This window comes from Megalops cyprinoides, chromosome 20 (genome assembly GCF_013368585.1).
Source record: "Megalops cyprinoides isolate fMegCyp1 chromosome 20, fMegCyp1.pri, whole genome shotgun sequence".
Lineage (NCBI taxonomy): Eukaryota > Metazoa > Chordata > Actinopteri > Elopiformes > Megalopidae > Megalops > Megalops cyprinoides.
This window is the reverse complement of record NC_050602.1, coordinates 18,059,885-18,084,241: the sequence shown is the minus strand read 5'-3', so window position 1 is coordinate 18,084,241 and position 24,357 is coordinate 18,059,885. Positions and strand designations below refer to the sequence as shown.

The 24,357-nt window shown below is 47.0% G+C and overlaps 3 protein-coding genes across 5 annotated transcripts; 2 read left to right on the top strand and 1 right to left on the bottom strand.

Annotated features, from left to right (window-relative positions):
• The first annotated feature begins 2,296 nt into the window (after window positions 1–2,296).
• Window positions 2,297–7,646, top strand: imp3 (IMP U3 small nucleolar ribonucleoprotein 3). Its single transcript, XM_036554137.1, has 7 exons — window positions 2,297–2,529; window positions 3,085–3,192; window positions 4,650–4,724; window positions 5,044–5,123; window positions 6,499–6,550; window positions 7,135–7,207; window positions 7,523–7,646. Exons 1-7 carry the CDS (start codon window positions 2,393–2,395, stop codon window positions 7,547–7,549), a joined length of 552 nt encoding a protein of 183 aa, XP_036410030.1. The 5' UTR covers window positions 2,297–2,392; the 3' UTR covers window positions 7,550–7,646.
• A 163-nt stretch (window positions 7,647–7,809) lies between these two features.
• Window positions 7,810–11,223, bottom strand: LOC118795562 (vesicle-trafficking protein SEC22b-B-like). Of its 3 annotated transcripts, none has more exons than XM_036554134.1 (6): window positions 11,057–11,223; window positions 10,237–10,248; window positions 9,939–10,048; window positions 9,221–9,381; window positions 8,935–9,081; window positions 7,810–8,823 (listed from the first exon to the last, which is right to left on the bottom strand). In XM_036554134.1, the coding sequence occupies exons 1-6, from the start codon at window positions 11,129–11,131 to the stop codon at window positions 8,669–8,671; spliced, it is 660 nt and encodes a 219-aa protein (XP_036410027.1). In that variant the 5' UTR covers window positions 11,132–11,223; the 3' UTR covers window positions 7,810–8,668. The 3 variants fall into 3 exon arrangements, with proteins under 3 accessions (XP_036410027.1, XP_036410029.1, XP_036410028.1); XM_036554136.1 differs by having other exon boundaries at window positions 10,237–10,243; window positions 11,057–11,106; XM_036554135.1 differs by lacking the exon at window positions 10,237–10,248.
• A 1,765-nt stretch (window positions 11,224–12,988) lies between these two features.
• LOC118795648 (ER degradation-enhancing alpha-mannosidase-like protein 3) lies at window positions 12,989–24,136 on the top strand. The gene is made up of 19 exons (XM_036554284.1): window positions 12,989–13,674; window positions 13,892–13,937; window positions 14,127–14,227; window positions 14,360–14,399; window positions 14,519–14,631; window positions 15,369–15,522; window positions 15,992–16,126; window positions 16,339–16,444; window positions 16,564–16,661; window positions 17,251–17,376; window positions 17,603–17,686; window positions 17,808–17,891; window positions 18,218–18,342; window positions 18,520–18,852; window positions 18,962–19,106; window positions 20,125–20,316; window positions 20,475–20,640; window positions 20,743–20,928; window positions 21,648–24,136. The coding sequence occupies exons 1-19, from the start codon at window positions 13,559–13,561 to the stop codon at window positions 21,929–21,931; spliced, it is 2,634 nt and encodes an 877-aa protein (XP_036410177.1). The 5' UTR covers window positions 12,989–13,558; the 3' UTR covers window positions 21,932–24,136.
• Window positions 24,137–24,357: the final 221 nt, after the last annotated feature.

Sequence of the window (24,357 nt, the reverse complement as noted above, 5' to 3'; positions counted from 1 at the left end):
GCTGCGGCGGAGGAATTTTCACTGATACTTCTCAAAAACTATGACTCAAGTTTAACCCGTTCATCAATTGGTTTTTTTTTTGTGCGTAACCGTTTGAAATCGAGTCTAGTAATTTTTGGGCATAATTACTTTGGTTTGGTTTTTGCATTTAGCTTGGGAGAACGGCTGATGTTATCGTCGTAAACAATGTCTGAGTAAATAAACAGTTTTGTTGTGTCAGATTTGCAAGGGCTGGACATTCACTGCTGTTATGTTGATGTTGAATTAAGTGAAATGCACACGGTGCCATCGTACAAATCTAGAAAATTCCTCGACAAGATGCTCAAGTCTGGATATGTTTATTTCATATCTGGAAGGCTATCCATTTGCGTGAAACTTCAAGTTTTTTTTTTTTTTTGAAATCCTACATGTTTACGTGTATATTGCATTTTCATGTAGCAGACATTCTCACCGACAGCAAATTAGAAACTTACTATATCTGTCGGGCTCGCTTGGAGATTAAAGAAAAATATCAAATGAAAAACATGCAGCCACAGGTAATAACGGGCAGAAATTTGGATGTAATACCTTAGGCTGTGAATTCGAACTCGGCTGTTGTATCCCTGTTGTATCCCATCACCTTCTGTGGAAATCCTGTTTAAATACAACACGTAGCATTGTATATATACTCTTGGATTATAACATCATCTAACATACATATAATGCTATAAATATAATAATGTGTGACCTGTTGTTCTCGTGGGGGTGACAGATTAGTTTGTGAATGGCATTAGGTGTGAATTGTACATGTATGACCAGATTACTAAAACACAGGACTAACTATGTACTAGCCTATTTCATTTTGCGTTAGTTATTTCAGCAATGCTAATTCTTTTTACTGCGAGAAATGCTTCACGTCTGATTGTCTCAGTAGACTCTGAGTACCCCTGCCCCAAGGGACAGCTCCAATTCGTCCTTGCTCGACTCAACAGCGCACCTAATGTACAGTCAGTGAACTGCACCTCTCACATGCTGGCAAAGGGGTGATAAAAACTCATTTACCATGGCGTCGCGTTCGTTTTAATTAAGTTCAATATTGAATGATTTACTCAATAACTGAATAAATGCATCGGAAGTTTCTGTTCTGCTTATGTAAAGCATTTCTTTGCGTGTGAGTGTATGTACGTGTGTATGAGCAGATAATTTATGTCACACGTGGAGGGCTGTTTTGTGTAAGCAAAGATGCAGAGAACAGATGATGTCAGGATATAATTTCACACATGGGGCGGAGGGGGAAATCAGACAGAGGGGGAGAACTGAGAACATGAAGAATATGTAGGCCTTTTTACAAAGCTGTTGAGTTGCATATTTACAACATGAATGTGAAATGTACAGTTGGAACATATGCCTCAGTGCCAAAGTCCTGAAAGCTGGTGGGAATCTAAGTTTAATCATTCTGCATTCTGCATGTGTGTTCCTTCTCAGACACGTGTGTACTTTCTGCATATGTCCACACCCTGCAAAGACAGAACTGGGACAGCAGCTCAGGCAGACATTCCATCCCTGTTCAGTGTCTTGCTTGGCAAACACCCTGAAATGGGGACATAAAGCAGAACAACTCAGGGTAGCTGCTGTGTCAGCCAAACCCCTCCCACCATGCACTTTTTATAGCTTTAGTAAGCTGGTAGAAATGAAAATAAACTCTCTCTGCAACTGTGTTTTTTTCAGTGGGCTTGTTCTTCTCATGCTTTCTCTCCTTTTCATGTGCAGAAATGTTCTTTCTCTTTTGGCCCTAAACTGAACCCTGCTAGGGCACGATGTGGATCACCATGCTGCCTGATTATCATCTACCTGCTTTTTTTACTGCTTCCTCTTGTCACCTTCTGCTCTTTTCATCATTTCAGCCCCTTCCATCTATCCCTCGTTGAACAATCACAGCAACCTGGAGACAACAGTCAAGATATAGCGCAACTTTTCTCAACACACAATACGCTGAGGTGCATATTGAAATGCACCTCGAAATTATTCAGGACCACACAACTGCAGCAAACAGTACATTGAGTTGACTGTGAAATCAACGGAAGTAAAAACTGCAGAAATATCACGATAAATGTAAGCAGGGAGCTTTGGTCTGAGGATGGATGTCATATTTGCGATAATAGTAATAAATAAGCGATAAAAGCGCTCAGAGAATTCACGAATCTTCCGCTTCCTATGTACCAGAGAAAAGTCGAGTAAATCAGCCACGGTTCAATATTCGGAAAGGCAGAGGTAATCTTATAAGTCACGTGTCATATGCCACGTGGTTTCTGCGGGTGCCGTGTCGTCATCAACTGGGCCACCGGTGTCGCCGTACTTTGTTGTCGGCGAAGAAAACACTTTTGTATTTATTGCTAATAATATATCGGTGAAAATGGTTCGCAAGTTAAAGTTTCACGAGCAGAAGCTCCTGAAGAAGGTGGATTTCATTAACTGGGAGGTGGACAACAACCTGCATGAGGTTAAAGTGTTGCGGAGATACCACATCGAAAAGCGAGAGGACTACACCAAGTGAGCTATGCAATACTTTGCGAACTAACAAGATAAAATGTTACGTACCGTATAAATGATCTAGTTAGTCGTGCTGGTGCGATTCTATAAGGAGTTTAGCTATGTAACCAAAGATTAAGTTCGCTAGACTAACAACACTAGCTGTTACTTGTAAGAGGACCTAATAAACGTAACTACACAACATTGTTGGCGTGTGTCTTAAAATGTGAATACAGGACTATATTTTATTTTATGTGTTCTGTTGTGGTTAGGGTTATGTAAAAAAAAAAAGGTTCACTAGCTAGCTATAACAATATATGTGTGCGCCGCTCATGTGTGGTTCATGGGCGCCGCCATGACAGTTCTGCTGTGCTTTATACAGTAGATGGATTGTAGTTGGCTCTGAGGCCGTATTGAGGCTTGTTGCCCATGCGCATCAGAACTAGTGGCAGTTTGACATTTAAGTTCGCTTAAGTAAAAAAAAACAACACCCCGAAAGCGTGGAAACTGTAAATATAGACCACAGGAGCAGTAATTTTGTGCATATTAGATTTTGAGGTAGTTTTTTCCCCTTAGATACAACAAACTGAGCCGAAACATTAGGGAACTGGCGCAGAAGATTCGGGACCTGGACGAAAAAGACGGCTTCCGAGCCCACACCACCGCCCTGCTGTTGGAGAAACTGTAAGTCCGAGCGAGAGTGTAATGCAGGTCGCCAGAAATCAGAAATGTGGGGAATGAATGGAGCGATGTGTCGGAGGAGGGGTGGCCCACGGAGGGGGGCACTAGCGAGAGGGGCGTCATGATGAGACGGAGATGGGGCTTGTATTTCTCCTTGTCAGTTAAACAGGCCCGGCGCTAGGGGGGTGCTTAGGGGTGCATTGCGCCCCCAGGCGGACCTCCGTGCACCCCCAGTTGTCTCCTTATATCCCGATGTCTAGATAGTATTTATGACTTTGTGTGCGCCCCCGTGGATTGCAGTTGCACCCCTCTACATTTTCTCCTGGCGCCGAGCCTGCAGTTAAGGTGAATGATGTGACAGGAGCAGGACAGTAGCATTTAGCATGGGGACTTTAGACTAGAATGGCAGCTAGCAAGTGTGTTTATAAAACGAGGAGCAATTAAGTGTGTGTGCTTGTGTGTTTAATGAGTATATTAATCTGTATGTGTTTTAGTGAGTGTATATATGCATGCATGTGCATGACTGTATCTGTGTATGTATGTTTTTGGGTATATCTGTCTGTGTGTATGTTTAATGAGAAAGCCAGTGTGTGCGTGTCAGTATCTCTTCAGCTTGAGGTTACTTTGTGTCATAAATTCACAAGTTGCTGGGGGGGGCTGGCTTGACTGGTATTCACACCCCGCAGCTCTGACTCAGCACCACAGGGGTGGGGGGTGTCCTGATACTCCACTATAAATACACTCTGACTGATGACATCACCAGTGGGCTTATCCACCTGTGTTCATGCTCAAGTGAATCTGTGTGAAGAATTTCAACACAGGACACAAGTAAAGCTTATAAAAAATCACACTCATCAACTACTTGTACAATACTAGCCAGAAGGTAGTAACAAGAGAGAGGAACACACATTGACACAAATACTCACAGAGTCAATACTAGCAGTAAGCATGAACTACCATTTGCTGTTCTCGGCCAACCATGAGGTCCTGAGAGAAAATATCTGCCACTTATGCATGCGTTTGGCGAATTTAGGGGAGGAGGTCCCGCAATCCCACACTTCAGGAGAGGATGTGTGTGATGTCAGAGAGAGGGGGAGGGGTGCGTTTTTGCAAAATGTACTCTATGTCCGGTTAAGCTTATCTGAACTGATGCACTCCAATATCTCATGTTACTTCATCTTCCTTCCTGTTCCCATATCTCAGTTTTTTACTGAAGCATTTCTGTTTCCAGGAAGTGGTCTTATGTAGGTGTCTGTCAGGCTCTCACCACTGGTTGATGGTTCTTGGGGAAAAAGATAACAAAAAAAAATCAGGGGTAAAGTGTTTAACCGAATGTACCAAGTGCTTCCCGAGTTTTTCTGTTAAAAAGCTTACCGTGTGCTTGCTTGGGATGTCTTGGTGAGTATGTGTGGAGATGAAACAGGACATCTGCACTGGAACTTTAATGTCTTCCTTCACAGGCACAGCGTGGGTCTCATCCCCACCAAACAGAACTTGGCGCTCACAGAGAAGGTCACTGCTTCGTCCTTCTGCAGGTCAGTGGAAAACAACCTCTTTCAACCCTCTTTCAACACCTTCATCACATCTATGCTGCAGCATCTATGCTCCTATACAAGTATTTATTTGTGTTTGTCATGTGATCAGACAGCGGAGAGCAGCCGTTATACAGCAGTCAGACATTCATTAGGAAGTAAAGTGCACACTCATTGAGTTCAGGTCAATGACACAGTTATATATGAAATAAAAATGTGAATTTGCAGGAGCAAGCTTTGCAAGAGGATGTTCATTTTTTACAGTTCATTACTGTGATTGTTTAATCGTTCTTTTCGTTTAATCGTCTCTGTCTTTTCCCAGGAGGCGTCTGCCCACCATCATGTTGAGTCTGCGAATGGCTCAGAACCTAAAGATGGCGATCACCTTCATCGAGCAGGGTCGTATCCTTCACCCACTGCTAGGGCGCCAGCGTACCACCAAAGTAGCAGCTGTAGCTTCACTGTACATTTCAGGGCCTCCAATTGTGTTGGTTAGATAAAGACAGGCATCTGTTGTTTTGCAAGATGGTGCAACCAGCTGGTGCATCAGTTGCTTGCAGTTGTGTTGCTGAGCCAAGGACAGGCTGCAGACCCGGGACAGTGTTAGAATGTGCACAACCTCCCACCATTCTGGGAGGTTGAACACTACACCTGCCTTAGGTGAAGGATGAAGGTCTTGCTGCTTGTCATTTACAAACAAGTCATTTAGAGCAACCAGCCAGAACATGGCTGACCACATTAAAACACTCTCCTTTAGCTAAACTGGCCTTTAGGGGTAGCAGAGATGGTGTGTGTGCATGCACGCTATGCGTTACCGTATGGGACACTCGTTGTGTCCCGCCCACAGTGCTGAAGGGTATTCTGAATGTTGGTAAGTAGGAAATTGTGCTGTGTGTGCTTTTTTCTGTGAATGCTTAGTACATAACTGGGTACATGTGGGGATAGTTGGTGCATTTGTCTGTAGGATGTGAATGAGTATATGTGCAGTTCTGATTCCTTCGTGCTTTTGTGGGGTAAGCCTGAATACACAAGGCATTTTAATCCAGTCACATGACTGTGATTGTGCCTCTCCCTTGTTGCTATGGTAAAGGCCATAGGAGAGTTAACGGTAAAAGCTCTCTCTCTCTGTACTTTGTTCTTTCTGCTTCGTGGATTTCGATCCAGACAAATTTGCTAGCTTCAATTCAGTGAGTCAGATTGACTCACTATTGCCCTGGACCCCCTCTGCCCTTTCTCCTACCACACAAACATTTAAGTAAACTATGGCGTCACCAGTGACTGTAAGTCGCAGTGAAAGCACACACATCCATCTGGGTGGCATATTAAGGAAAGGGTTGCTTGAAGGAGGGCATTTTAATGAAGAGACTCTCTGATAAGATGCAAAGTCAAAGGGAGAGATTCATTGATCACTGTGACAATTTGACTAGTTCCTGCCACATGCCACAAAGTAAGAAATTCTCTGTAGCATTAGCTGCATTGGCATCTTGGGTTCCTCTGTCGGGCCTTAGCCTGTTCGGTGGAAACATTAACGTAACTGGTTTTATCTATGATTGCACAACTTTTTGCAACTTTGGTGATTTTACTTCCCTGAAAGCCTACTGTAGAGGCAGTGGGATGGTCATCCACTTACCCTCTAGAGGCAGTCCTTCAGTTTCCAGTGCAGCATTCACGCAGTGCAGACCCCTGGATTTTGCATTATTATTGTTATTACTGGATATGCCCCAGTGTTCACTCGGTACAGTCCCCCGGAGTCTGTCTGTCCTTGACTGTGGCTCAGATGTACGTGTGGGCCCAGAGATCGTCACAGACCCAGCGTTCCTGGTCACCAGGTGAGCCGCAGTCATCAGCATACCTGCCTCCCTGTCTGTCCCACTCTTGCTGACCGTCACTTCCTGTCTGTGGGTGTGTCTCAATGGCGTTTCCTGTCTGTCTGTCTGCATGTCAGTGCACGTTTCCTGTGTGGGTGGGTTTCCTGTTGATGTGTGTGTCTCAATGGGGTGGGTAAAGGTCAGCGCTGTGCCTGGTCTGATGTGACGTCGGAGCTCCAGCCCTTCGTTTTTCTCTGCTTCTCGTTTTTCCTCTGCTCACTTCCTTTTTTTCTCCTATGCCCACTTCCTGTTTATGCTGTTACCACCAAAAGCACTGCAGTCATGAAATTCATTAGCAAAGCAGGTAAGGTACAGGAGTGAACTGCCCAGGGTCCTGGTTACAGGTCATGTCCACAATCCACTGGGTCACATTACTACCTCAAACGTGTATGTATCTTCTTTCTCACCTGACAAACCTTCCATTGTAGAGGTTAGCTTAATTTGACTGACTGGCAGGTCCATTTTGTTGGGAAGGTGCTCCATCTGCTGGCCAATAGCACAACTGCAGTCCATGCTATTAATCACAATTCAAATGTGCGTTTCAGGAATATGGAAGATTTTGTGACCTGGGTAGACTCATCCAAGATCAAACAGCATGTCATGAACTACAATGAAGAGGTAAGCTAATTATTCCAACTGACACAGGAGATAACCATCACACAAAGAGCACAGGCTACAAATACAGTCTACTTACTTTCTTATTAACTTATATCTGTTCTGTAGCAATTTTTGTATATAGTTTCACAACTGACCGTGGTCATACAACATGAGAAACATGGCTACAGAGACACAGACACCAGCTGGAGCACTGACAGTGGGATGTACTGATGACAGACTAAAAGTGACCAATCAAAATCAAGCACAGGGAGGCCGCACACTGACATTTAACAGTGACGATTTCTGTTCTGACACCTGTATGTCCTGCATTTTCAGAGGGATGACTTTGACCTCGTTGTGTAGACCTGTGAGGACACCTGCAGTTCTACCCACACACCATGTCAACAAGGAGAGAGAGTGTGTGTGTGTGTGTGTATGTGTGTGTGTGTGTGTGTGTGTGTGTGTGTGTGTGTGTGTGAGTGTGTGTGTGTGTGAGAGAGAGAGAGAGAGAGAGAGAGAATAGGTGAATCACTGTACATTGTGCATGTCAGCTTGTGTAAAGTTACAAAATTTTGTGAACCAACAATAAAAAACATTCACTTTATTAGGCAGGAATTAACTGCAAATGCTTGAGTTGTTCACAGGCATCATCTCAGAGCAGGCACTGTGCATGTCTGCATTCACATGTCTGTGTATCATCATTATGGGCTAATTATGGAAACATAATCACATTACTGCCTCCATATAATACAGAGAGAAGTGTATCTGCACAGCTCCTGCTCTAACTTGATGTTTAGGAACAAGTAGTCTCTCTTTTCCAGTCATCGACACAAACCCCACATTCAATGTTTTATCTTTTTACATGGGATTTTTTGGATGTAAACCTTTTACAAAATAAAGTCCACAGAGTGAATTTCCAGTGTGACGATCCATTAATAAGCCAGGTCGCAGGTGCCAGTCGGTCCAAGCACAGATCGCCCACACACAGAAAACTGAAACCGCTGAAAACTATAACCGCTATGAAAACCTCAAACTGCCAGGCTTGGATTCATTCAGCCAAGAAGTTAACCCTCGCACACCTCTAAAAGTAAAACTTGTGAAAGTCCATTAAACATTCTGCTGGACTGGTACGGGTCCCATCATGCTGATAGAGATGTAAACATGCCCTCCTAGGCCTCCAATGTTCTCTCGTTGAGCACACAGCAATTAAATTGATTTGCTCTGCTATGCTGTTTTTAAATTAACCTGTGAGAGAGAGCAGTGTTGGGGTTCATACAGGCATGGAGACACACACACAATCATTCATTCAGCACTCTCACTACGCAGCAGTAAAGGAGATTTTGAGTAGCAGTAATGACAATTATTAAATAAATCTATGAACAGGAAAAGCCTTAGGGAGGATCTTTCATTGAGTATGTGAGCACTGTGGGCTCTCTCCTCCTTTTCCGTCCTTGTCTTCATCTGCGGCTGTGTCCCTGGCTCTCAGAGCCACCAGAAACGCACGTAAATGATGAGCGTGAGGAAGAACACGGCACCGGCGGCAACCTTGGCATAGGTGGAGCGGGTGTTCAAATACTTGGCGTCGCTGCGGTACTTCTTGGAGAGGCTGGACAGATTACTGGCCTTCGAGTCCAGAGCTGGGAGAAGGAAAAAAAAAGACAAGGGAGAACATATTCATAATGAGGCCATTCCCGTTTGACATTACAATGGCCACATAAGCACTGCGGAGACAGGGTTTCCACACGCACCGGATAGGGCCTCTCCCCTCTGGAGCACCTCCTCAATGTTGGCCACCATGATCCTCTGCACGTCCTGCAGCTCTGTGTTGATGCTGCCGAGGTTTCTGCGTGCCCGGCTGTCGATGTACGACTTCTTCGTCTTCTGGATGTAGGTGTCTGCAGAGACCAGCGGAGGACAGTGAGAGCGCCGCACTCGCGTGAGGCCGGCTGCCTCTTCACCCTTAGCATCTCCTCCGCTCAGGAGGTGTACCGGTACCAGAGGAGCATTTGAGGAGTGAATCACCCGGTTTCTCACCAAATTCGATGAATGAGTATGGTCGGGAGACAGTGGGAACCTTCCTCCCGTGTTGTTCGTGGAACTCAGCCTGAAGGTCCTCCAGGTAGGCGAAGGCCAGCTTCTTGGGGAATCCTGCCTCGCACAGCACCAGGTAGCACACACCTTTCTCTATCAAATAGCTGTGTTTGAAACAGGTAAACACGGGTCATTTGGAGCTGCGTGACAACTGTGTGAGACAACAGTGTGTTACACTATACTGTGTACTTTGTCTGATAATATTACCAATTCTGAGTGCTAGGGTTGGGTGGTCGTAATACCTTAATACCTTAATGTATCTCAGATATGACAATCCATTACACACTTTTGTGATGTCCTACAAATAAACTTGGCTACACAGGGATATCAAAATGAACTCCAGGTGTGAAATGAATCAGCCCAGTTATTTCCTGTTTGAGCTTGTTTGCATTTTTGAAAAACAAATTACAGCTACAGATTGTATATATGCAGTCTAGTTACAGTACGTTACACTGCAGAGTATTACAGAAGGAATGCAAGCAGTTGAGCGATAAAAATGATGACCATGGGAAATGGTCAGAAAACAAAACTTCCTCGCATGCAGATTTCCACGGCCTGAGTTTTATACCGGTGCTTACAGTGCTTTACTGTGATTCAGGTGTGTGTGTGTGTGTGTGTGCGCGCGCACATGGGTGGGTACAGGGCACGGCGCTGGACTCACTGGAAGGCCATGACGCCAGCCTCTAGGGTGCAGCGGTTGGGGCTCTGTTCATTCAGTTTACGGAACAGCTGCTTCGCCTGGCTCTGATACTGCTGAAGGTCCCTACCTGACTAAACACAGGACACAGGCAAGGCACCATTACTCAACAAAAAAAAGTAAAATAAAATAATAAAAAACGTTTCAATCACCCAATATGAACAGCCACAAGAATAAGCTTGATGTGTTAACAACTGAATGAAGACATACAGGCTGTGGTCCGTTCTACACAGCTCATACAGAAAGGAGACGCAATACCAACCTGCTCGCTACTCTTCATGAGAGCAAGGGAGAGAGAACAAAATGAGCTTTCCAGAGAGCAGAGTACACCAGAGAAAAGGACAAAGGGAAAGGGAGAGACAGATATAAGGGCAGGTCGCTTTGTCTTCGCAATAAAAGCGCACTGTTCTCTGATTGGCCGCGAGGCTCAACGTGACATGCCTTAGATAATCAAAGACACGTTCGGCTTATGTGCGAAGGAACCGTGCACGTACTTCAAGGTGTGACAAGGGGACAGCAACATAATTAGTATGTGGACGACTGGTACATATGAGTTTTCTGAGTTGTCCGTTTCTTAAGTCTCTGATCTGCGAAGACTGAGGCTGAAGAAATCTGAATGGTAGCTAGCACAGATAACTGCTATTCCTGCTAAATTAAAAGTGGGCTGTTCCCCTGTTATGTTTCATTGCACGGTCCATGGTCAGTTGACCAAAAACATGGTAAAAAAAAAAACACTGATTAGTATGCAACAATCAGCCCGGATTCTAAAATCACTAAAACTCATAGGTACAGAAGTATCACTGTAATTAGACCCATTTTATGCAAACACACATGCACGTGCAGATACCAAACACTGTCAACCACACTTGTCTCATGCAATCTAACTCCCTTATCAGTAGTGTTGACCATTTGTAACCATCTGTACACAAGTTCGCTGAAAAGGCAGCCAACAAAGGCACGATTTCTAAAAGAATGCTGAGTACGCCAGCTAGCTAATGCTTCATTGGGGCCAAAGAGCAACGTATATACGTTAGTATGCCATGCTAACTAGTTACAAGAGCAAATAAATATTTCATTCAAACCTGTTCATCTTCTTGCATTGAGGCGGCTAGCGGTAGCCCGTCTGCCACCCGAGCAATCATCGTCAACAAAACCATTTTGGACTGAATCTGTTTTCTACTATTGAAGAGTCCTGAGATGTTCCGTCAAACCAATTGCCGGACCTAGGAATTGACAGCACTGACGCGCTGAGCTGGCCGGAAATGCGTTGTTGTGTCTCACTCTATTGGTTCCCTTAAACACACCACTACCGCAATAGAGCGTTCCGTGCTGCCGTGAGTTCCTCCCGAGCGAACCAATTATAGATGCTCTCAAATAAACGTGGGAGGTATCTGACATAACGTAACAACTGTTTTATAAAACAGGTTTTATGTACTATTGTCCATATGTTTACAATGAGTATGAAGGATTAAACCACGGGTGATAACACACTGAAGGCTATGAGTGCTTAAATGCCATCTCCTGTATTCCATCACAGGCTTTTAGGGCTTTGCCAAGTGTAACCGTGAGCCTTCCTCCCGATGGCCAAAATTTGGGGTCCTGACCCATGAACTAAGGTGGGAAGTTGGGAAGTGTTGCTTGCAGGTCTAATTCAACGGCCTGATTAAGTTATCCTTTTTTGAATAATTAATTCAAATGCTTGCAAGCTGACCATTAGGAACATATGAACACCATAGGAACACCAACTATCAGAATGAATAGGAATGAATTATGCACAGCAACATGAACAGTCCATTCATGTGGACCCTGAGGTAGCAAGCAGGTGTCCTCATTCTCATGCTGTATGCTTCCCTTCTCATTAGTAGCTTGGCGTAACCTGACCTAGCCCAGTGGAGTGCACTGAGCCAGTCCTCAAAAGGCAGAAGGTCACTGCTAACTGGGCTTTTACGGAGGAGCTAAGTGAACAACTCTGGAGATTTTACTATGTAACCGATCCACTGCGGTTTTCTGTGGTGCCACCAGTCCGCCATGCCGTACTTCTTAAAATAGGATGGAAACGCTTCAAAGCCTTCACCGCGCTGCGCTGCGGTACGCCGGTACTCCTGCAGCGGGTTTGACACGGAAAGGGGCGGGGAATTTCAGCTACCCGGATGCGGATGTTGTTGTTGACTGATGACGTTTATCACAGTTGAGCGAACAGCAGTCTTTAGCGCCCGTCGCTGTAGCGGTAGCCAGCTGTTAATATGTCGGTTTTTTTGAGTGGGAAGTGAGAAAAGGGACGAGGCACACAGCAGAAAAAAACGGGGCTACGGAAGAGGTGACATATCCGGGGAGCATCTAGACACTCAACAAAGCCGAAGCGAAAGGCTTGCTGCTGCTGATTGTTGCAATTCTTTGGCGGAGCAAACGCGAAACGTTGAGTAACAACAGGAGGGGAACATATCAGCGCGGAGAAGGAGGAAATAAAAAAAACATTAAATCTGGGTCATTCCAAACCAAGCAGTGAAATAAGTATAACATGAGAAATACCCAGGTGGCCAGCATGTTAGAAGCCTAGTAGCTACTGTTAACTGCGGAAAACCCGGCGAGGCTCGTGTGAGTGAATGTGAAACCACGCACTGGACGACTGCTAGGAGAAAACGGACACGGCGATCTAGTTTAATAGCTAGCTTTCCGGACAGCTCTGGCTTATCAATACCTAATGGTTTGTTTGTGAGGTGAAAGAAAGATGACTGTTTAAAGTATATTTCTACTTGGTTTCTACTATGATTTCAATGTTTCGGGAAAATGAGAGGTTGTTAACATTGGAGGTGGATAGCTAGCTATCTTGTTTGCTTTCAACATTTTTTAAGCATAGGTACGTAGCGATCTGGTTAGCTACATATATTCTGATCGGTGGGACTTTTAGCATTGGTGTCAGCCAAGACGTTAGCTAGCTAACTTAGTTTCATGCCGACGTGTCACACATCGAACAAGCGTGTCGTGTGACAGTCTAGATTAGGGTGAGGGTCGTGTGTGTCGAGTTTGTTCTCAGGGATATCCAACTAAATGAGCTAAATAAATCCGCAATTCGTGAAGCACATTATATATATGCATAAGTTAATCGCTCGTGTTGTACTATGTACAGAGTGAAGTTACAGCTGGATCTGTAGTCTGCGGAGGTGCAGAGAGGATCGGTGTCAATGTGCTATATGGTATAGATATTTCCACGTTCACTCGGCGAAGGCACACACAGTTACTCGATAATCGATTTTCGATTGTCACATCATCGTCCAGATTCTCGCATTCCCAATCTGCAAGGTGCATAGGACCAGTTTGTAAATCAGACATTGTGACTTCCGGGTCAGTGATCAGGTGATCGCTATTAATATTCATTTGTCGACATATAAAAAGCAACAGATTGTTTTTGGCGGGTACTTGAAGGTCACAATGAGGGGCCAGTGTGACGTCTCCGTGTGCTAAGTGCGTGCTAGCGTCAGGTAGTATTGTGTAAATGAGGGTGTGTTGGAGCGCCAGTGCTGTGCGTGTGTGTGTTGTCCGTGAGTGTCCGAACATAGTGTGATGCCGGCGCGCCGCTCACTCTGATGGAGTGGCACACCACGTCCGTGATGCCATCCTTGCTGCAGCTGCTGCTGCTGTTACTCAGTACCTCCTTTCAGCTGGGACTGCCAATGTCATCTGAGGAGAGGCACAGACTCAGGTGAGCTGGGGTGAGCTGGCGAGTGTGTGTGTGTGTGTGTGTGGGGGGGTGATGCTCATTCCCTAAAATGTTTTGGCAACACTTAAGTCCTTACAGAAGGATTACTTTCTGCCATTGTAGTACAGCCAGGCTGAAGTCTGAATCCTTGACAGAGTCAGTCTGTTTGTTCAACAGTCGGTCAGTCTGTGAGCTCAGATGTTCCTTTGTTTCCACGCAGGAATCAGGTGGTGGAGATGTTTGACCACGCTTACCAGAACTACATGGTATGTATATTTATACGCACACATGCATGCACACACTCAACGTGCACAGAGGGAAGAACACAACTGCATTAGGTTTCAAGAAGACTCCTGAGGTTTCTGGCTTTGTTCGCTGGACGCTCTGAGCGTTCTTGCTCTCTATCCCGGATGCCCGCTGAGCGCTTTCTGTCCGCTCCCTCCCCCGTCTCTCAGGACCACGCCTACCCCGCGGATGAGCTGATGCCGCTGACGTGTCGAGGCCGGGTGCGAGGGCTGGAGCCGAGCCGGGGGGACGTGGACGACGCCCTGGGGAAGTGAGTGACATGTGTCCTCTCACCATGAGGAGGCACACAGGCACAGGGAGACTACGCACTACCTGTGTCACCGTCTGGGTGAAACCACACAGCTGTGCAGGGTTCTGGGGCTGATTCCTCTGTCTGTTGCAGGTTCTCACTGACCCTCATCGACTCCCTGGACACTCTAGCGGTGAGTGAGAGAATCAGTGAGTTAATGAGTGCGCCAGTGAGTGCTGGAGGAGTGTGGCTCAGCTGTCTGCCTGTGGCAGTGTTTTCCTCTGTCAACGCTGGCCCTCTCTCTCCTCTCAGCTCCTGAACAAGACGGCGGAGTTCGAGGACGCGGTGAGGAGAGTTCTCACAGACGTGCGTCTGGACAACGACATTGTGGTGTCTGTCTTCGAGACGAACATCCGTGTACTTGGGTAAGCAGGGGGTTAGGGAGTGGGGATGAGGGGTAGCTGACTAATAGAGAGGGGAATAAGCAGGGATGTATTTCTTTCTGTTTTAGTGCCTCTCTGCATTGAATAACTCCCACACCACTCTGGGCTGTTGTTTCCTGCCAGAAGAAAAGAGTGATGACATTCCATTCATATTACAAGAGTGCAAAAAAAATACATTCTTAACATTTTGGTTTAACAGATAACATAGTTTGTCAGGGAGTGTCTGTGTTTTATATTTCTGTGATAAAATCTTTATATTTAAATTTATTCATTTGGCAGACGCTTTCATCCAAAGTGACTTACATAGGTTACAGTTCTTTACAATGTTATCCATTCATACAGCTGGATATTTACTGAGGCAACTGTGGGTTAAGTACCTTGCCCAAGGGTAGAGCAGCAGTGTCCCAGCAGGGATCGAACCAGCAACCTTTCGGTTACGAGTCCTGCTCCTTAAGCACTATGCTACACTGCCGCCCGATATTGTGTCTGTATGTGTGTTTGAGGGTAAACGAGTGGTTGGGAATACCTGGGTTTTTTGTTTATTGTCGAGCGCCTGGTTTCTGATGGAGCAGTGATTTATAGCACAGATTTAGCACCGCAGCTCCAGTTCCAGAGGCCTGTGAGGCCGGCGGCTTTACGAGCGCTGCAGTGAGGATGGAATGTGAGTGTGGACGCAGCCAGGGCCCGTTACTGACCACCCTGCCCCCTTTCCCCTCCAGGGGGCTGCTGGGGGGCCACTCCATGGCCGTGCTGCTGAGAGAGAGGGGCCAGCACATGAGGTGGTACCAGGACGAGCTGCTGCACATGGCCAAGGACCTGGGGCTGCGCCTGCTGCCCGCCTTCAACACCAGCAGCGGCCTGCCCTACCCCCGGGTGAGCGCACGGACACACACATGCACACACACACACACACACACACACACATAGCGGGCCTGCTGGAGTCTGTGCTGTGCTTTCACCCCTCAGGTGTATGCGCTCGCCTACAGACGAGCTTGTTTGTGCAGTGATTGCATAATTGCCTCATTTGCATAATCGCAGGGTTCAGATCAGGTCCCCCTTTTTGTTTTGCTTCTTTATGCTCTTAGAGCTTAGCTTTTTATGGAGGATTAATTTTGGAATATTTTGGAATGCGTTTATTCCATTGTGCAAGTGGTCACGCCACATAAAATGAATTCCACACACTGTGGACCGTTCAGCAGCCAAACAGATGACGCGGATGTTTTTGTTTTTGGAACAGCTAATAGCAGATGGAATGTATTCAGCAGTGCTAGCAGGGCAGGGCCTAAAGGTGGTAAATGGTCTTGATTGTGAACTCCATGCACGTGATTTCCGCCCCCTGCAGGTGAACCTTCGCTACGGGGTGCAGGGTCCTGAAACTCGAACCGGCACTGAAACTGACACCTGCACCGCCTGCGCTGGCACCATCATACTGGAGTTTGCAGCCCTGAGCCGCTTCACCGGGGACCCTGTGTTTGAGGTAGGCGTGAGGCAGAGAGTCTCAGCCAAATATGATGCTTAATACTGAGGTGCGTGTTAACGGACTGCGGCCATTTATAGCGCAGTCCAAAGCACGGGCCCCTTTTTGTTCGTTTTTTTTGTTTTAATTCTGTCAGGCAAGGGGTTGACAGCAGTGGTCGGATGCAGGTGCCTGTGTGGGTGATATTTGCTCTCCTTGGCTGTGTTGTGCAGGAACACGCGCGGCGAGCCCTGGACTTCCTGTGGGAGAAAAGACAGAGGAACAGCAACCTGGTGGGAACAACCATTAACATCCACTCAGGAGAGTGGGTCCGCAGAGGTGAGGCTGATGTGAACGCCTGCTTATGTACATCATGTTTGCATGGATTCACTGTGTAGATCTCAGTGCTGTGTGTGTGTATGAAATACTCCTGACTGTGAGTCCTGATTCTTCTTTAGACAGTGGAGTTGGGGCAGGCATCGACTCCTATTATGAGTACCTGCTGAAGGCCTACATTCTCCTGGGAGATGACCTGTTCTTACAGCGCTTCAACATCGTGAGTGTCTGACCCTATCACACATATCTCTTCACTTCAAAAAACAATTTTTTTGATTGTTGGACGCAGAACCTAACCTCCCCTTATCACATTGAACCTTTTGAGATAAAATGCCTCACTCTCAGTGAAATAGTAGATTTAAACTACTCCCTCCTGCATGCATTGATTTTTACTAGAAAAATGTCCCCCTTTGCATTGTTTTGCTGCAAGTACATGTACAAGAATGTAAAAGGGTAACATCTATATATCAGAAGGAGCTGGACAATATTTTTTTGGTTCTCTGGACTGCTTTGTTTGGCATGAAAAAACGAAACCCGGGCAAAGTTGAGAGCTGGACCTTCCAAGAATGCATGAGCTATTTGACCTGTATTTCCAACCGTACACTCTGTGGATGTGTGTGTTTCCGTAACTGTCCCCTTTCTGTTTCCCAAAACTATGTGTCTGTAATATGTGCCCCTCTTTCTCTCCCAGCACAGAGCATCTATAATACATGTCCCTCTCTGTTTCTCAGATTTGTGTGTCTTATAATAAGCATCTTTCTAGGTTCCCCAGCACTGTGTATTTATAAGCGTTCTGCTCTGTTTCCCAGCACTACGCATCGATAATGAAGTACATCAGTCAGCCTCCGCTCTTGCTGGATGTTCACATTCACAAGCCCCTCCTACCTGCACGCACCTGGATGGACTCGCTGCTGGCCTTCTTTCCTGGACTGCAGGTAGGGTGCACACACACACACACACACACACACAGCCAAACACGCCGAAACGTGTCTGTACTGCTGTCGTCCAGGCATGAGGTGTTCTTCCAGGTGCTGCTCCACTGGACATGGAGATAGACAACAGTCTGTACGACTGCTAGCGTCCTTCCTGCAGAAAGTAGAACTTCAAATGATGTGATAGCTTTTTTAAGCCTTTCTCCTTCTCACACTCTCTATCCAACAGGTGTTGAAAGGAGACATACGTCCTGCTATAGAGACTCATGAGATGCTGTATCAAGTCACCAAGAAGCATAATTTCCTGCCTGAGGTAATATGCTTTCCACTGTTTTACACTGTGCTCTGCTCTGTCTCATAGTCTGTACTGTCTGACCTGTCCTGTCTGTATGTCATTCAATCCCATGTACTTCCTATGTCTCCATTTCTCTTAGGCGTTTACAACAGACTTCCGCGTTCACTGGGCCCAGCACCCCCTGCGTCCTGAGTTCGCGGAGAGCACCTACTTCCTGTACAAGGTGAGCGCAGTGAGCATGTGCAGATCAGAGGGAGGCAACTCCATCTGTAGGACTCGAAAGAACGCCATCGTTAGAGGTGTGCATCTCAGGCTGCAGAGCAGATTCTCAAACCCCTGATTAGAGGTTCATGATTCAGACAGCTGATCCAGAGACAGAACTAGAGCCCAAAGATGCCGATGTGGGAAAATCTCCTGCATGTATATGAATATCCCCTATGCGTAAATATGTGGATATCCCCAGTGTGTGTGTGAATATCCCTTGTGTGTATGTGAATATCCCTAGTGTGTGTGTATGCCAGTCTCTCAGTGTGCCCCTGTCTCTCTCAGGCCACACGGGACCCATATTACCAGGAGGCTGGCCGCACTGTGCTGGAGAACCTGAACCGCTACGCTCGCGTCCCCTGTGGCTTCGCTGCCATGAAGGACGTGCGCACTGGCAGCCATGAAGACCGGTAGGAGGGGGAGGGAGACTGGGAATTTGGTTCAGGATGGTGGGCATGTGCGAGAGAGAGAGTGTGTGTGAGTGAGAGAGAGAGTATGTGTCAGTGAGAGAGAGAGTGTGTGTGTGTGTGTGTGTGTTTGTTTCTTATTCATGAGTATTGCTAACTACTTACCTCTTTCTTCCACAGCATGGACTCCTTCTTCCTGGCGGAGATGTTTAAGTACCTGTACCTGCTGTTTGCTGATGAGGAGCACCTACCCTTTGATGTTGAAGATTACATCTTCACCACCGAGGCCCACCTTTTACCCCTGTCCCTGTCCACGGCCCCACGCTCACAGTCGCCCCCCGCTGGCAACAGCACCGTGCTGCCTCCCTTAGGGGAAGAGCTCGATGACTCCAACTTCGACTGGACCTGCCCCAACACCCGCCTGCTGTTCCCTGACCCCGCCTTCCCCCGCAGCCTGCGAGAGCCAATCAGGAGCGCCGTGGACAAGAGCTGCCACATGGCTGCATCTCGCAGGTGAGAAAAGGCAGGGACAGTAGCAGTAAGCGTGTCCGGTGTGTGCACACTGCCTCGTGTTGCTGCGGTGATGTGAGCAGTGGCTTCCTGACTCCCCCTCTCTCTGCAGCGAGCCGGGATTAGGCCGCGCCCCTCTGCGTGCGCGTGACTTCATGGCCAGTAACCCTGAACACCTGGAGCTGCTGCGGCGCATGGGAGTCAGTCTCATACACCTGAAGGACGGGAGGGTGCAGCTGGTGCAGCACGCTACTCAGGTAACATAGCACACGCACGGACACATACACTGGGGTAACACACACACGCACGGACACATACACTGGGGTAACTCACACACGCACGGACACATACACTGGGGTAACACACACACGCACGGACACATACACTGAGGTAACTCACACACGCACGGACACATACACTGAGGTAACTCACACACGCACGGACACATACACTGAGGTAACACACACGCATGGACACATACACTGAGGTAACTCACACACGCACGGACACATACACTGAGGTAACACACACGCATGGACACATACACTGAGGTAACTCACACACGCACGGACACATACACTGAGGTAACTCACACACGCACGGGCACATACACTGAGGTAACACACACACGCACGGACACATACACTGAGGTAACTCACACACACACGGGCACATACACTGAGGTAACACACACGCGCACGGACACATACACTGAGGTAACACACACGCATGGACACATACACTGAGGTAACTCACACACGCACGGACACATACACTGAGGTAACACACACGCATGGACACATACACTGAGGTAACTCACACACGCACGGACACATACACTGAGGTAACTCACACACGCACGGGCACATACACTGAGGTAACACACACACGCACGGACACATACACTGAGGTAACTCACACACACACGGGCACATACACTGAGGTAACACACACGCGCACGGACACATACAATCAACTCAGGTAAGGCGCACAGACCCACACACTCACACACACTCAGGTAACACCCACACACAGATGCACACACTTAGTTATTACACATACTCACAGACACACACACACTCAGGTAATACACATACACAGACATGCCACACACAAATAACAGACACGTGCACGCACACATTACGCACAGGTAACACACACAGACACACATAAGCACAGGCTTGCATACTCAGGTCACAAACAGACACAAACACTCAGGTAACATACGCATATCTTCACTCTGTGAGACAGCGCTCTTTTTCTCTGTCTCTGCAGGCGGTCAGTCCCGTGGCAGCGGAGGACGGCATGCGCTTCATGCAGGAGATGATGGAGCTGTCCAGCCAGCAGCAGAAGGAGCAGCTGCCGCCCCGCGCCGTGCAGATCGTCTCACACCCCTTTCTTGGCAGAGTGGTACTGACCGCTGGCCCTGCACAGTTTGGAACAGACTTGTCCAAGAGCAGCACAGGAGTGAGTGCTGTTGTGTCTGGGTTTGCTGTAGTCCTGGGTCTGTTTGTTTTGAATCCTGAATGTGTAAATGTTTCTCTGTCTATCTCCCTCTCTCTCTCTTCTTCTCACATTCCCATTTTCTCTCTCTTTATTTCTCTCTCTCTCTCACATGCTCGCAGGTTCAGGGGTTTGTGGTTGTGGCGGAGCCGTACAGTGGCTGTGCGGAGCTCAGCAACGCCGCCCTGGTGGCGGGTCACATCGCGCTGCTGCAGCGGGGCCAGTGCATGTTCGCCGAGAAGGCGCGACACATCCAGAGAGCCGGAGCCATCGGGGGCATCGTCATCGGTGAGCGAGAGGGTGTCCGAGTTAGGGACCAATCGAAAAACAGAGTTCCCTCATGCAGCTTCTATTGGCTGTCAGCATCTCACCCCTTTCCCTCATTGGCAGATGACAACGAGGGCAGCAGCAGTGACACGGCGCCGCTGTTCCAGATGGCGGGAGATGGGCGGAGCACCGATGATGTCACCTTGCCCCTCCTCTTCCTGTTCCACAAGGAAGGCAACATCCTGCTGGAGGCACTGAGGGAGTACAAGGAGGTGGAGGTGTTGCTAAGCGACAAGGCCAGAGACAGAGGTGAGGAAAGGGAGACTAACCTCAGTGAGGGCATGCAGTTTTGCCTGTTCCTGTCTGCTGCTGTCTGAGTGTTGGAGGAGGGTCTGATGTGTGTTTCCTATCAGTGGGACTCCCTTCGGCATGTGCAACAATGCCATCCTGTGGCCATGTAGACCTTTGGCAGTGTGTCAGGTCTCCTGGAGCGAGGGCAGGATTAGTTGGAGATTCCCATGTTGGCGCTTGTGTCTGAGTAGATTATAAGGCATCTGGACTTGCACATACACACACATACAACCATGCTGTCTGTCTTTTCAAGACAATGACTGTGAATGAAGGTGCTTAAATGTACATGCATTTAGCATGATGACATTGTTCCGCAAGTAGAATTCAGGGATATACATTTTCATACTGAAACTCAGACTATACCTGCTTCCTTTTGAGCTTGTTTTTCCAAGGTAAATTTTGGAACTTGAGTCCACAACCTCAGTGGAAACACAGCCACTTCCATCTTTAAATGCTACAGCTTGTTTACATGCACTCCCACACATCTGTATAGGCTACAGCGTTGTCACTATAAAACTCCTATAACATCACAGCAGAGTTTATACACAAATTCAGCATTCTAAGGAGGAGAAAATAGGAGAGGAGTCTGCCTAATCTATGTCTAAGTTTGCGTCTGCAGTAGAGCTGGCTTTACACCAGCTGACATTCTCCATGTGTGCGCTTCTCTCTCCCTATAGGTGGAGATCCTGATGGACAGGAGGGGGACTGCACAGCTGAGGAGCATGACCATGCTGCACCCTCCCCCTCCATACCTGTTGACCAATCACAAGCCATCACTCGGGAGCACGATGAATCTACGAACAAAGAGCCACCAGGTCCAGAAGAAAAGTCTGGTGATCGTGACGAGAGGGAGGAAGCAGCAGAAGATGGAGACTCAAGCAGCCCATCAATTGACTCGCTGCTCGCTGACTGGAAGGAGGACTTGGAAGCTTTTCAGCAGATGGAGAAGGATGAGCTTTGACGTGACCTCTCCCCCACCTCGCAACTGTGGTGGTGTGGTCCAGCCATGCCACAGCCTGCAGGGCCAGTTCACTGTGCCTCCCATAGGGGGCGTTGAGCAGGGGGAGACGACTTGGGTGAAGAAGCAAACTGACTTGAACCCGCTGCTGCGGCTGCCCTGTTCCCCTGTTCCCCCTGCCCCCTGTGACCCCAGGTGCCAGAGCCAAGTTTTGAATGGGTCCCTTTCTCCCTCACAATGCTGACTGATGCATGGCCAATCTTGCCCCTGCTGTACACAGTCCGCAGAAACACTGACTGCATCACTGACTTCTCCTGGAAACACGAAGCACGCATTTCTCCTACTGTTGCTTTCTCTTTCTGTCTTGCCATGATTTATGTCTATATTTTTCTTCCTTATGCATTTCAGGAGGATCAGAAAGACGAGTTTATATTGTGAATGTTGCTGAATGGAATCAGTTGTTGATTGACTGGCTGATTGACTGATTGATGAGTTGACGAGGTTGCTTATTATGTTCCTGTGAGAGGAGCGCTATATTCGATGATGTCACAAACTGTCTGGGGAATCTCTCTCTCACCCAGAGGTACTTATAAAATCAAAATGTCCCCGAGCTTTCATTCAACAGAGTGATGACACACAGAGCAGGATAACGCTCATTTGGGCAGACAGCACTCGCACCCACTCGTTTGCCTCCAGACAAAACAGCCCCAGTTTCCAGACAGGAAGCATCGGAGTGCTTGGTCTGTCTGGCTGACCCTGGGTCAGTGAGCACGCTATGCAGCGATGTCTTGGAATGGACTAACTGCAGCGACCAATCACAGTGCAGAAAAATACACGCACAACATTCTGCAGGAGTGGATTGAATTAAACAGGAACACGTCTGTAGATGAGCATTCTGTTTTCAAAGGAAGTGCAAAGGAAACGCTAATAAGCTCTGCCTGTGATTGGTCAGATGAGCTCTGTATGTGGTTGGTCAGTACTGGTCAGCTCTGACCATTATTGGTCATAATAATGGAGTGAGCACATCTGAGTCACATCTAGACAGTATCATCTGTAAGTCTGTATGTACATCTAGACAGTATCATCTGTAAGTCTGTATGTCACCAGCTGAAAAGTCAGCTGGTGTCCATCATGTCACTTTTGAAGTCATGCTTTTTTTAATTAAGTTTTTGATTGACCTCATTGATCGGTTCTCATTTTATTTGGTGACATTAATTCAAACTTTTGAAACAACTGGAGTCTCCATAATACTTGTCAGGAGTCAGTCAACAGATAATAAATATTGGTGTTTTTCCTCTGGGAAATTCAGTATTTTAGGGGAAGAATGCTTTCGTATTTTTACATTTTCATAACCACAATGATGATCATCATGTTACACCACAATTTTCGTTTCTTACTGCCAAATTTGCATGTTTCAGTTTCCAGTTCATTTAATGCTGCTATTAAATGTCAGTGGTGTGCAGCTGAATGGTCAGTATCCAAGCCCTGGCATTTGTGTGTCCAACCTGTTGATATAGGAAAAAAACATTTCTCTGCATGGACTGAAGTGATGAAAAGCAGGTTTATCCTATGTCTTTTTTTACTGCCTTCATTATATGGTGGAGCAGTTACTCATCTTGCCAATAAAGAGCCAAACACACAGAGGCCCCTTTTCACTTCCTCTTAGGTAAAACAGCTGTCGGTGTCTGGTATTCTAGCGGTCAAACCCTACAGAGCCACGTGGCGGAACGGCTGATTCAGTAACTATTCTGTGTGGTGGCTCTGATGAAGGTAAACCAAATCCAGGACTGCTTTGCAATGTGCCATTTATCAAGGACAGTTGGCACTATTGTAGTGGTGCTTACTGTTCACTGCCATTAGTCAAGAAGCTACCCAGGCCAGGGCTCACAAAATGAGATACTTTGTACATATCAGCTGAATATAAATGCATTATTAATATCCTGGAATAGTCAGAAAACAGCCGTTGTGTCACTTGTTTAACCCATTGTAAAATCATGGGTGCGTCCCTTTCTTAAAATGTTCGTTGAATTCTCTGAAGAAATGCTGCAGTTTCAGTAATGGTTGCCTGGCTAACTGTGCTTATCCTCTGTTAGCTCAGCCTGACCTGAGAAATTTGAAATGGTGAATCTGAATGTGGTAGAGAACCAAACCCAGTGTGGACTGAAGAGAAGACCTGAGCAGCTCACCACATAGGGGAACCGTGTGGACTAGGCCTCAGTAGTGTGTCTTGTGTGACACAAATGTGTGGAACTATTGAGCAGAAATCAATGGTACAAATTTTAATAAAAATTTGTAAAAATTAATCACTGTGTAATTGTAATAATCAGTTGTGAACTGGGAGGATGGGTTGGTGGCGTTGAGCTGTTCAAAGAGGGGTATTTATTCGCTTGGAGTATATCGACATCTTGGAAATGCACGACTTGTCCGTC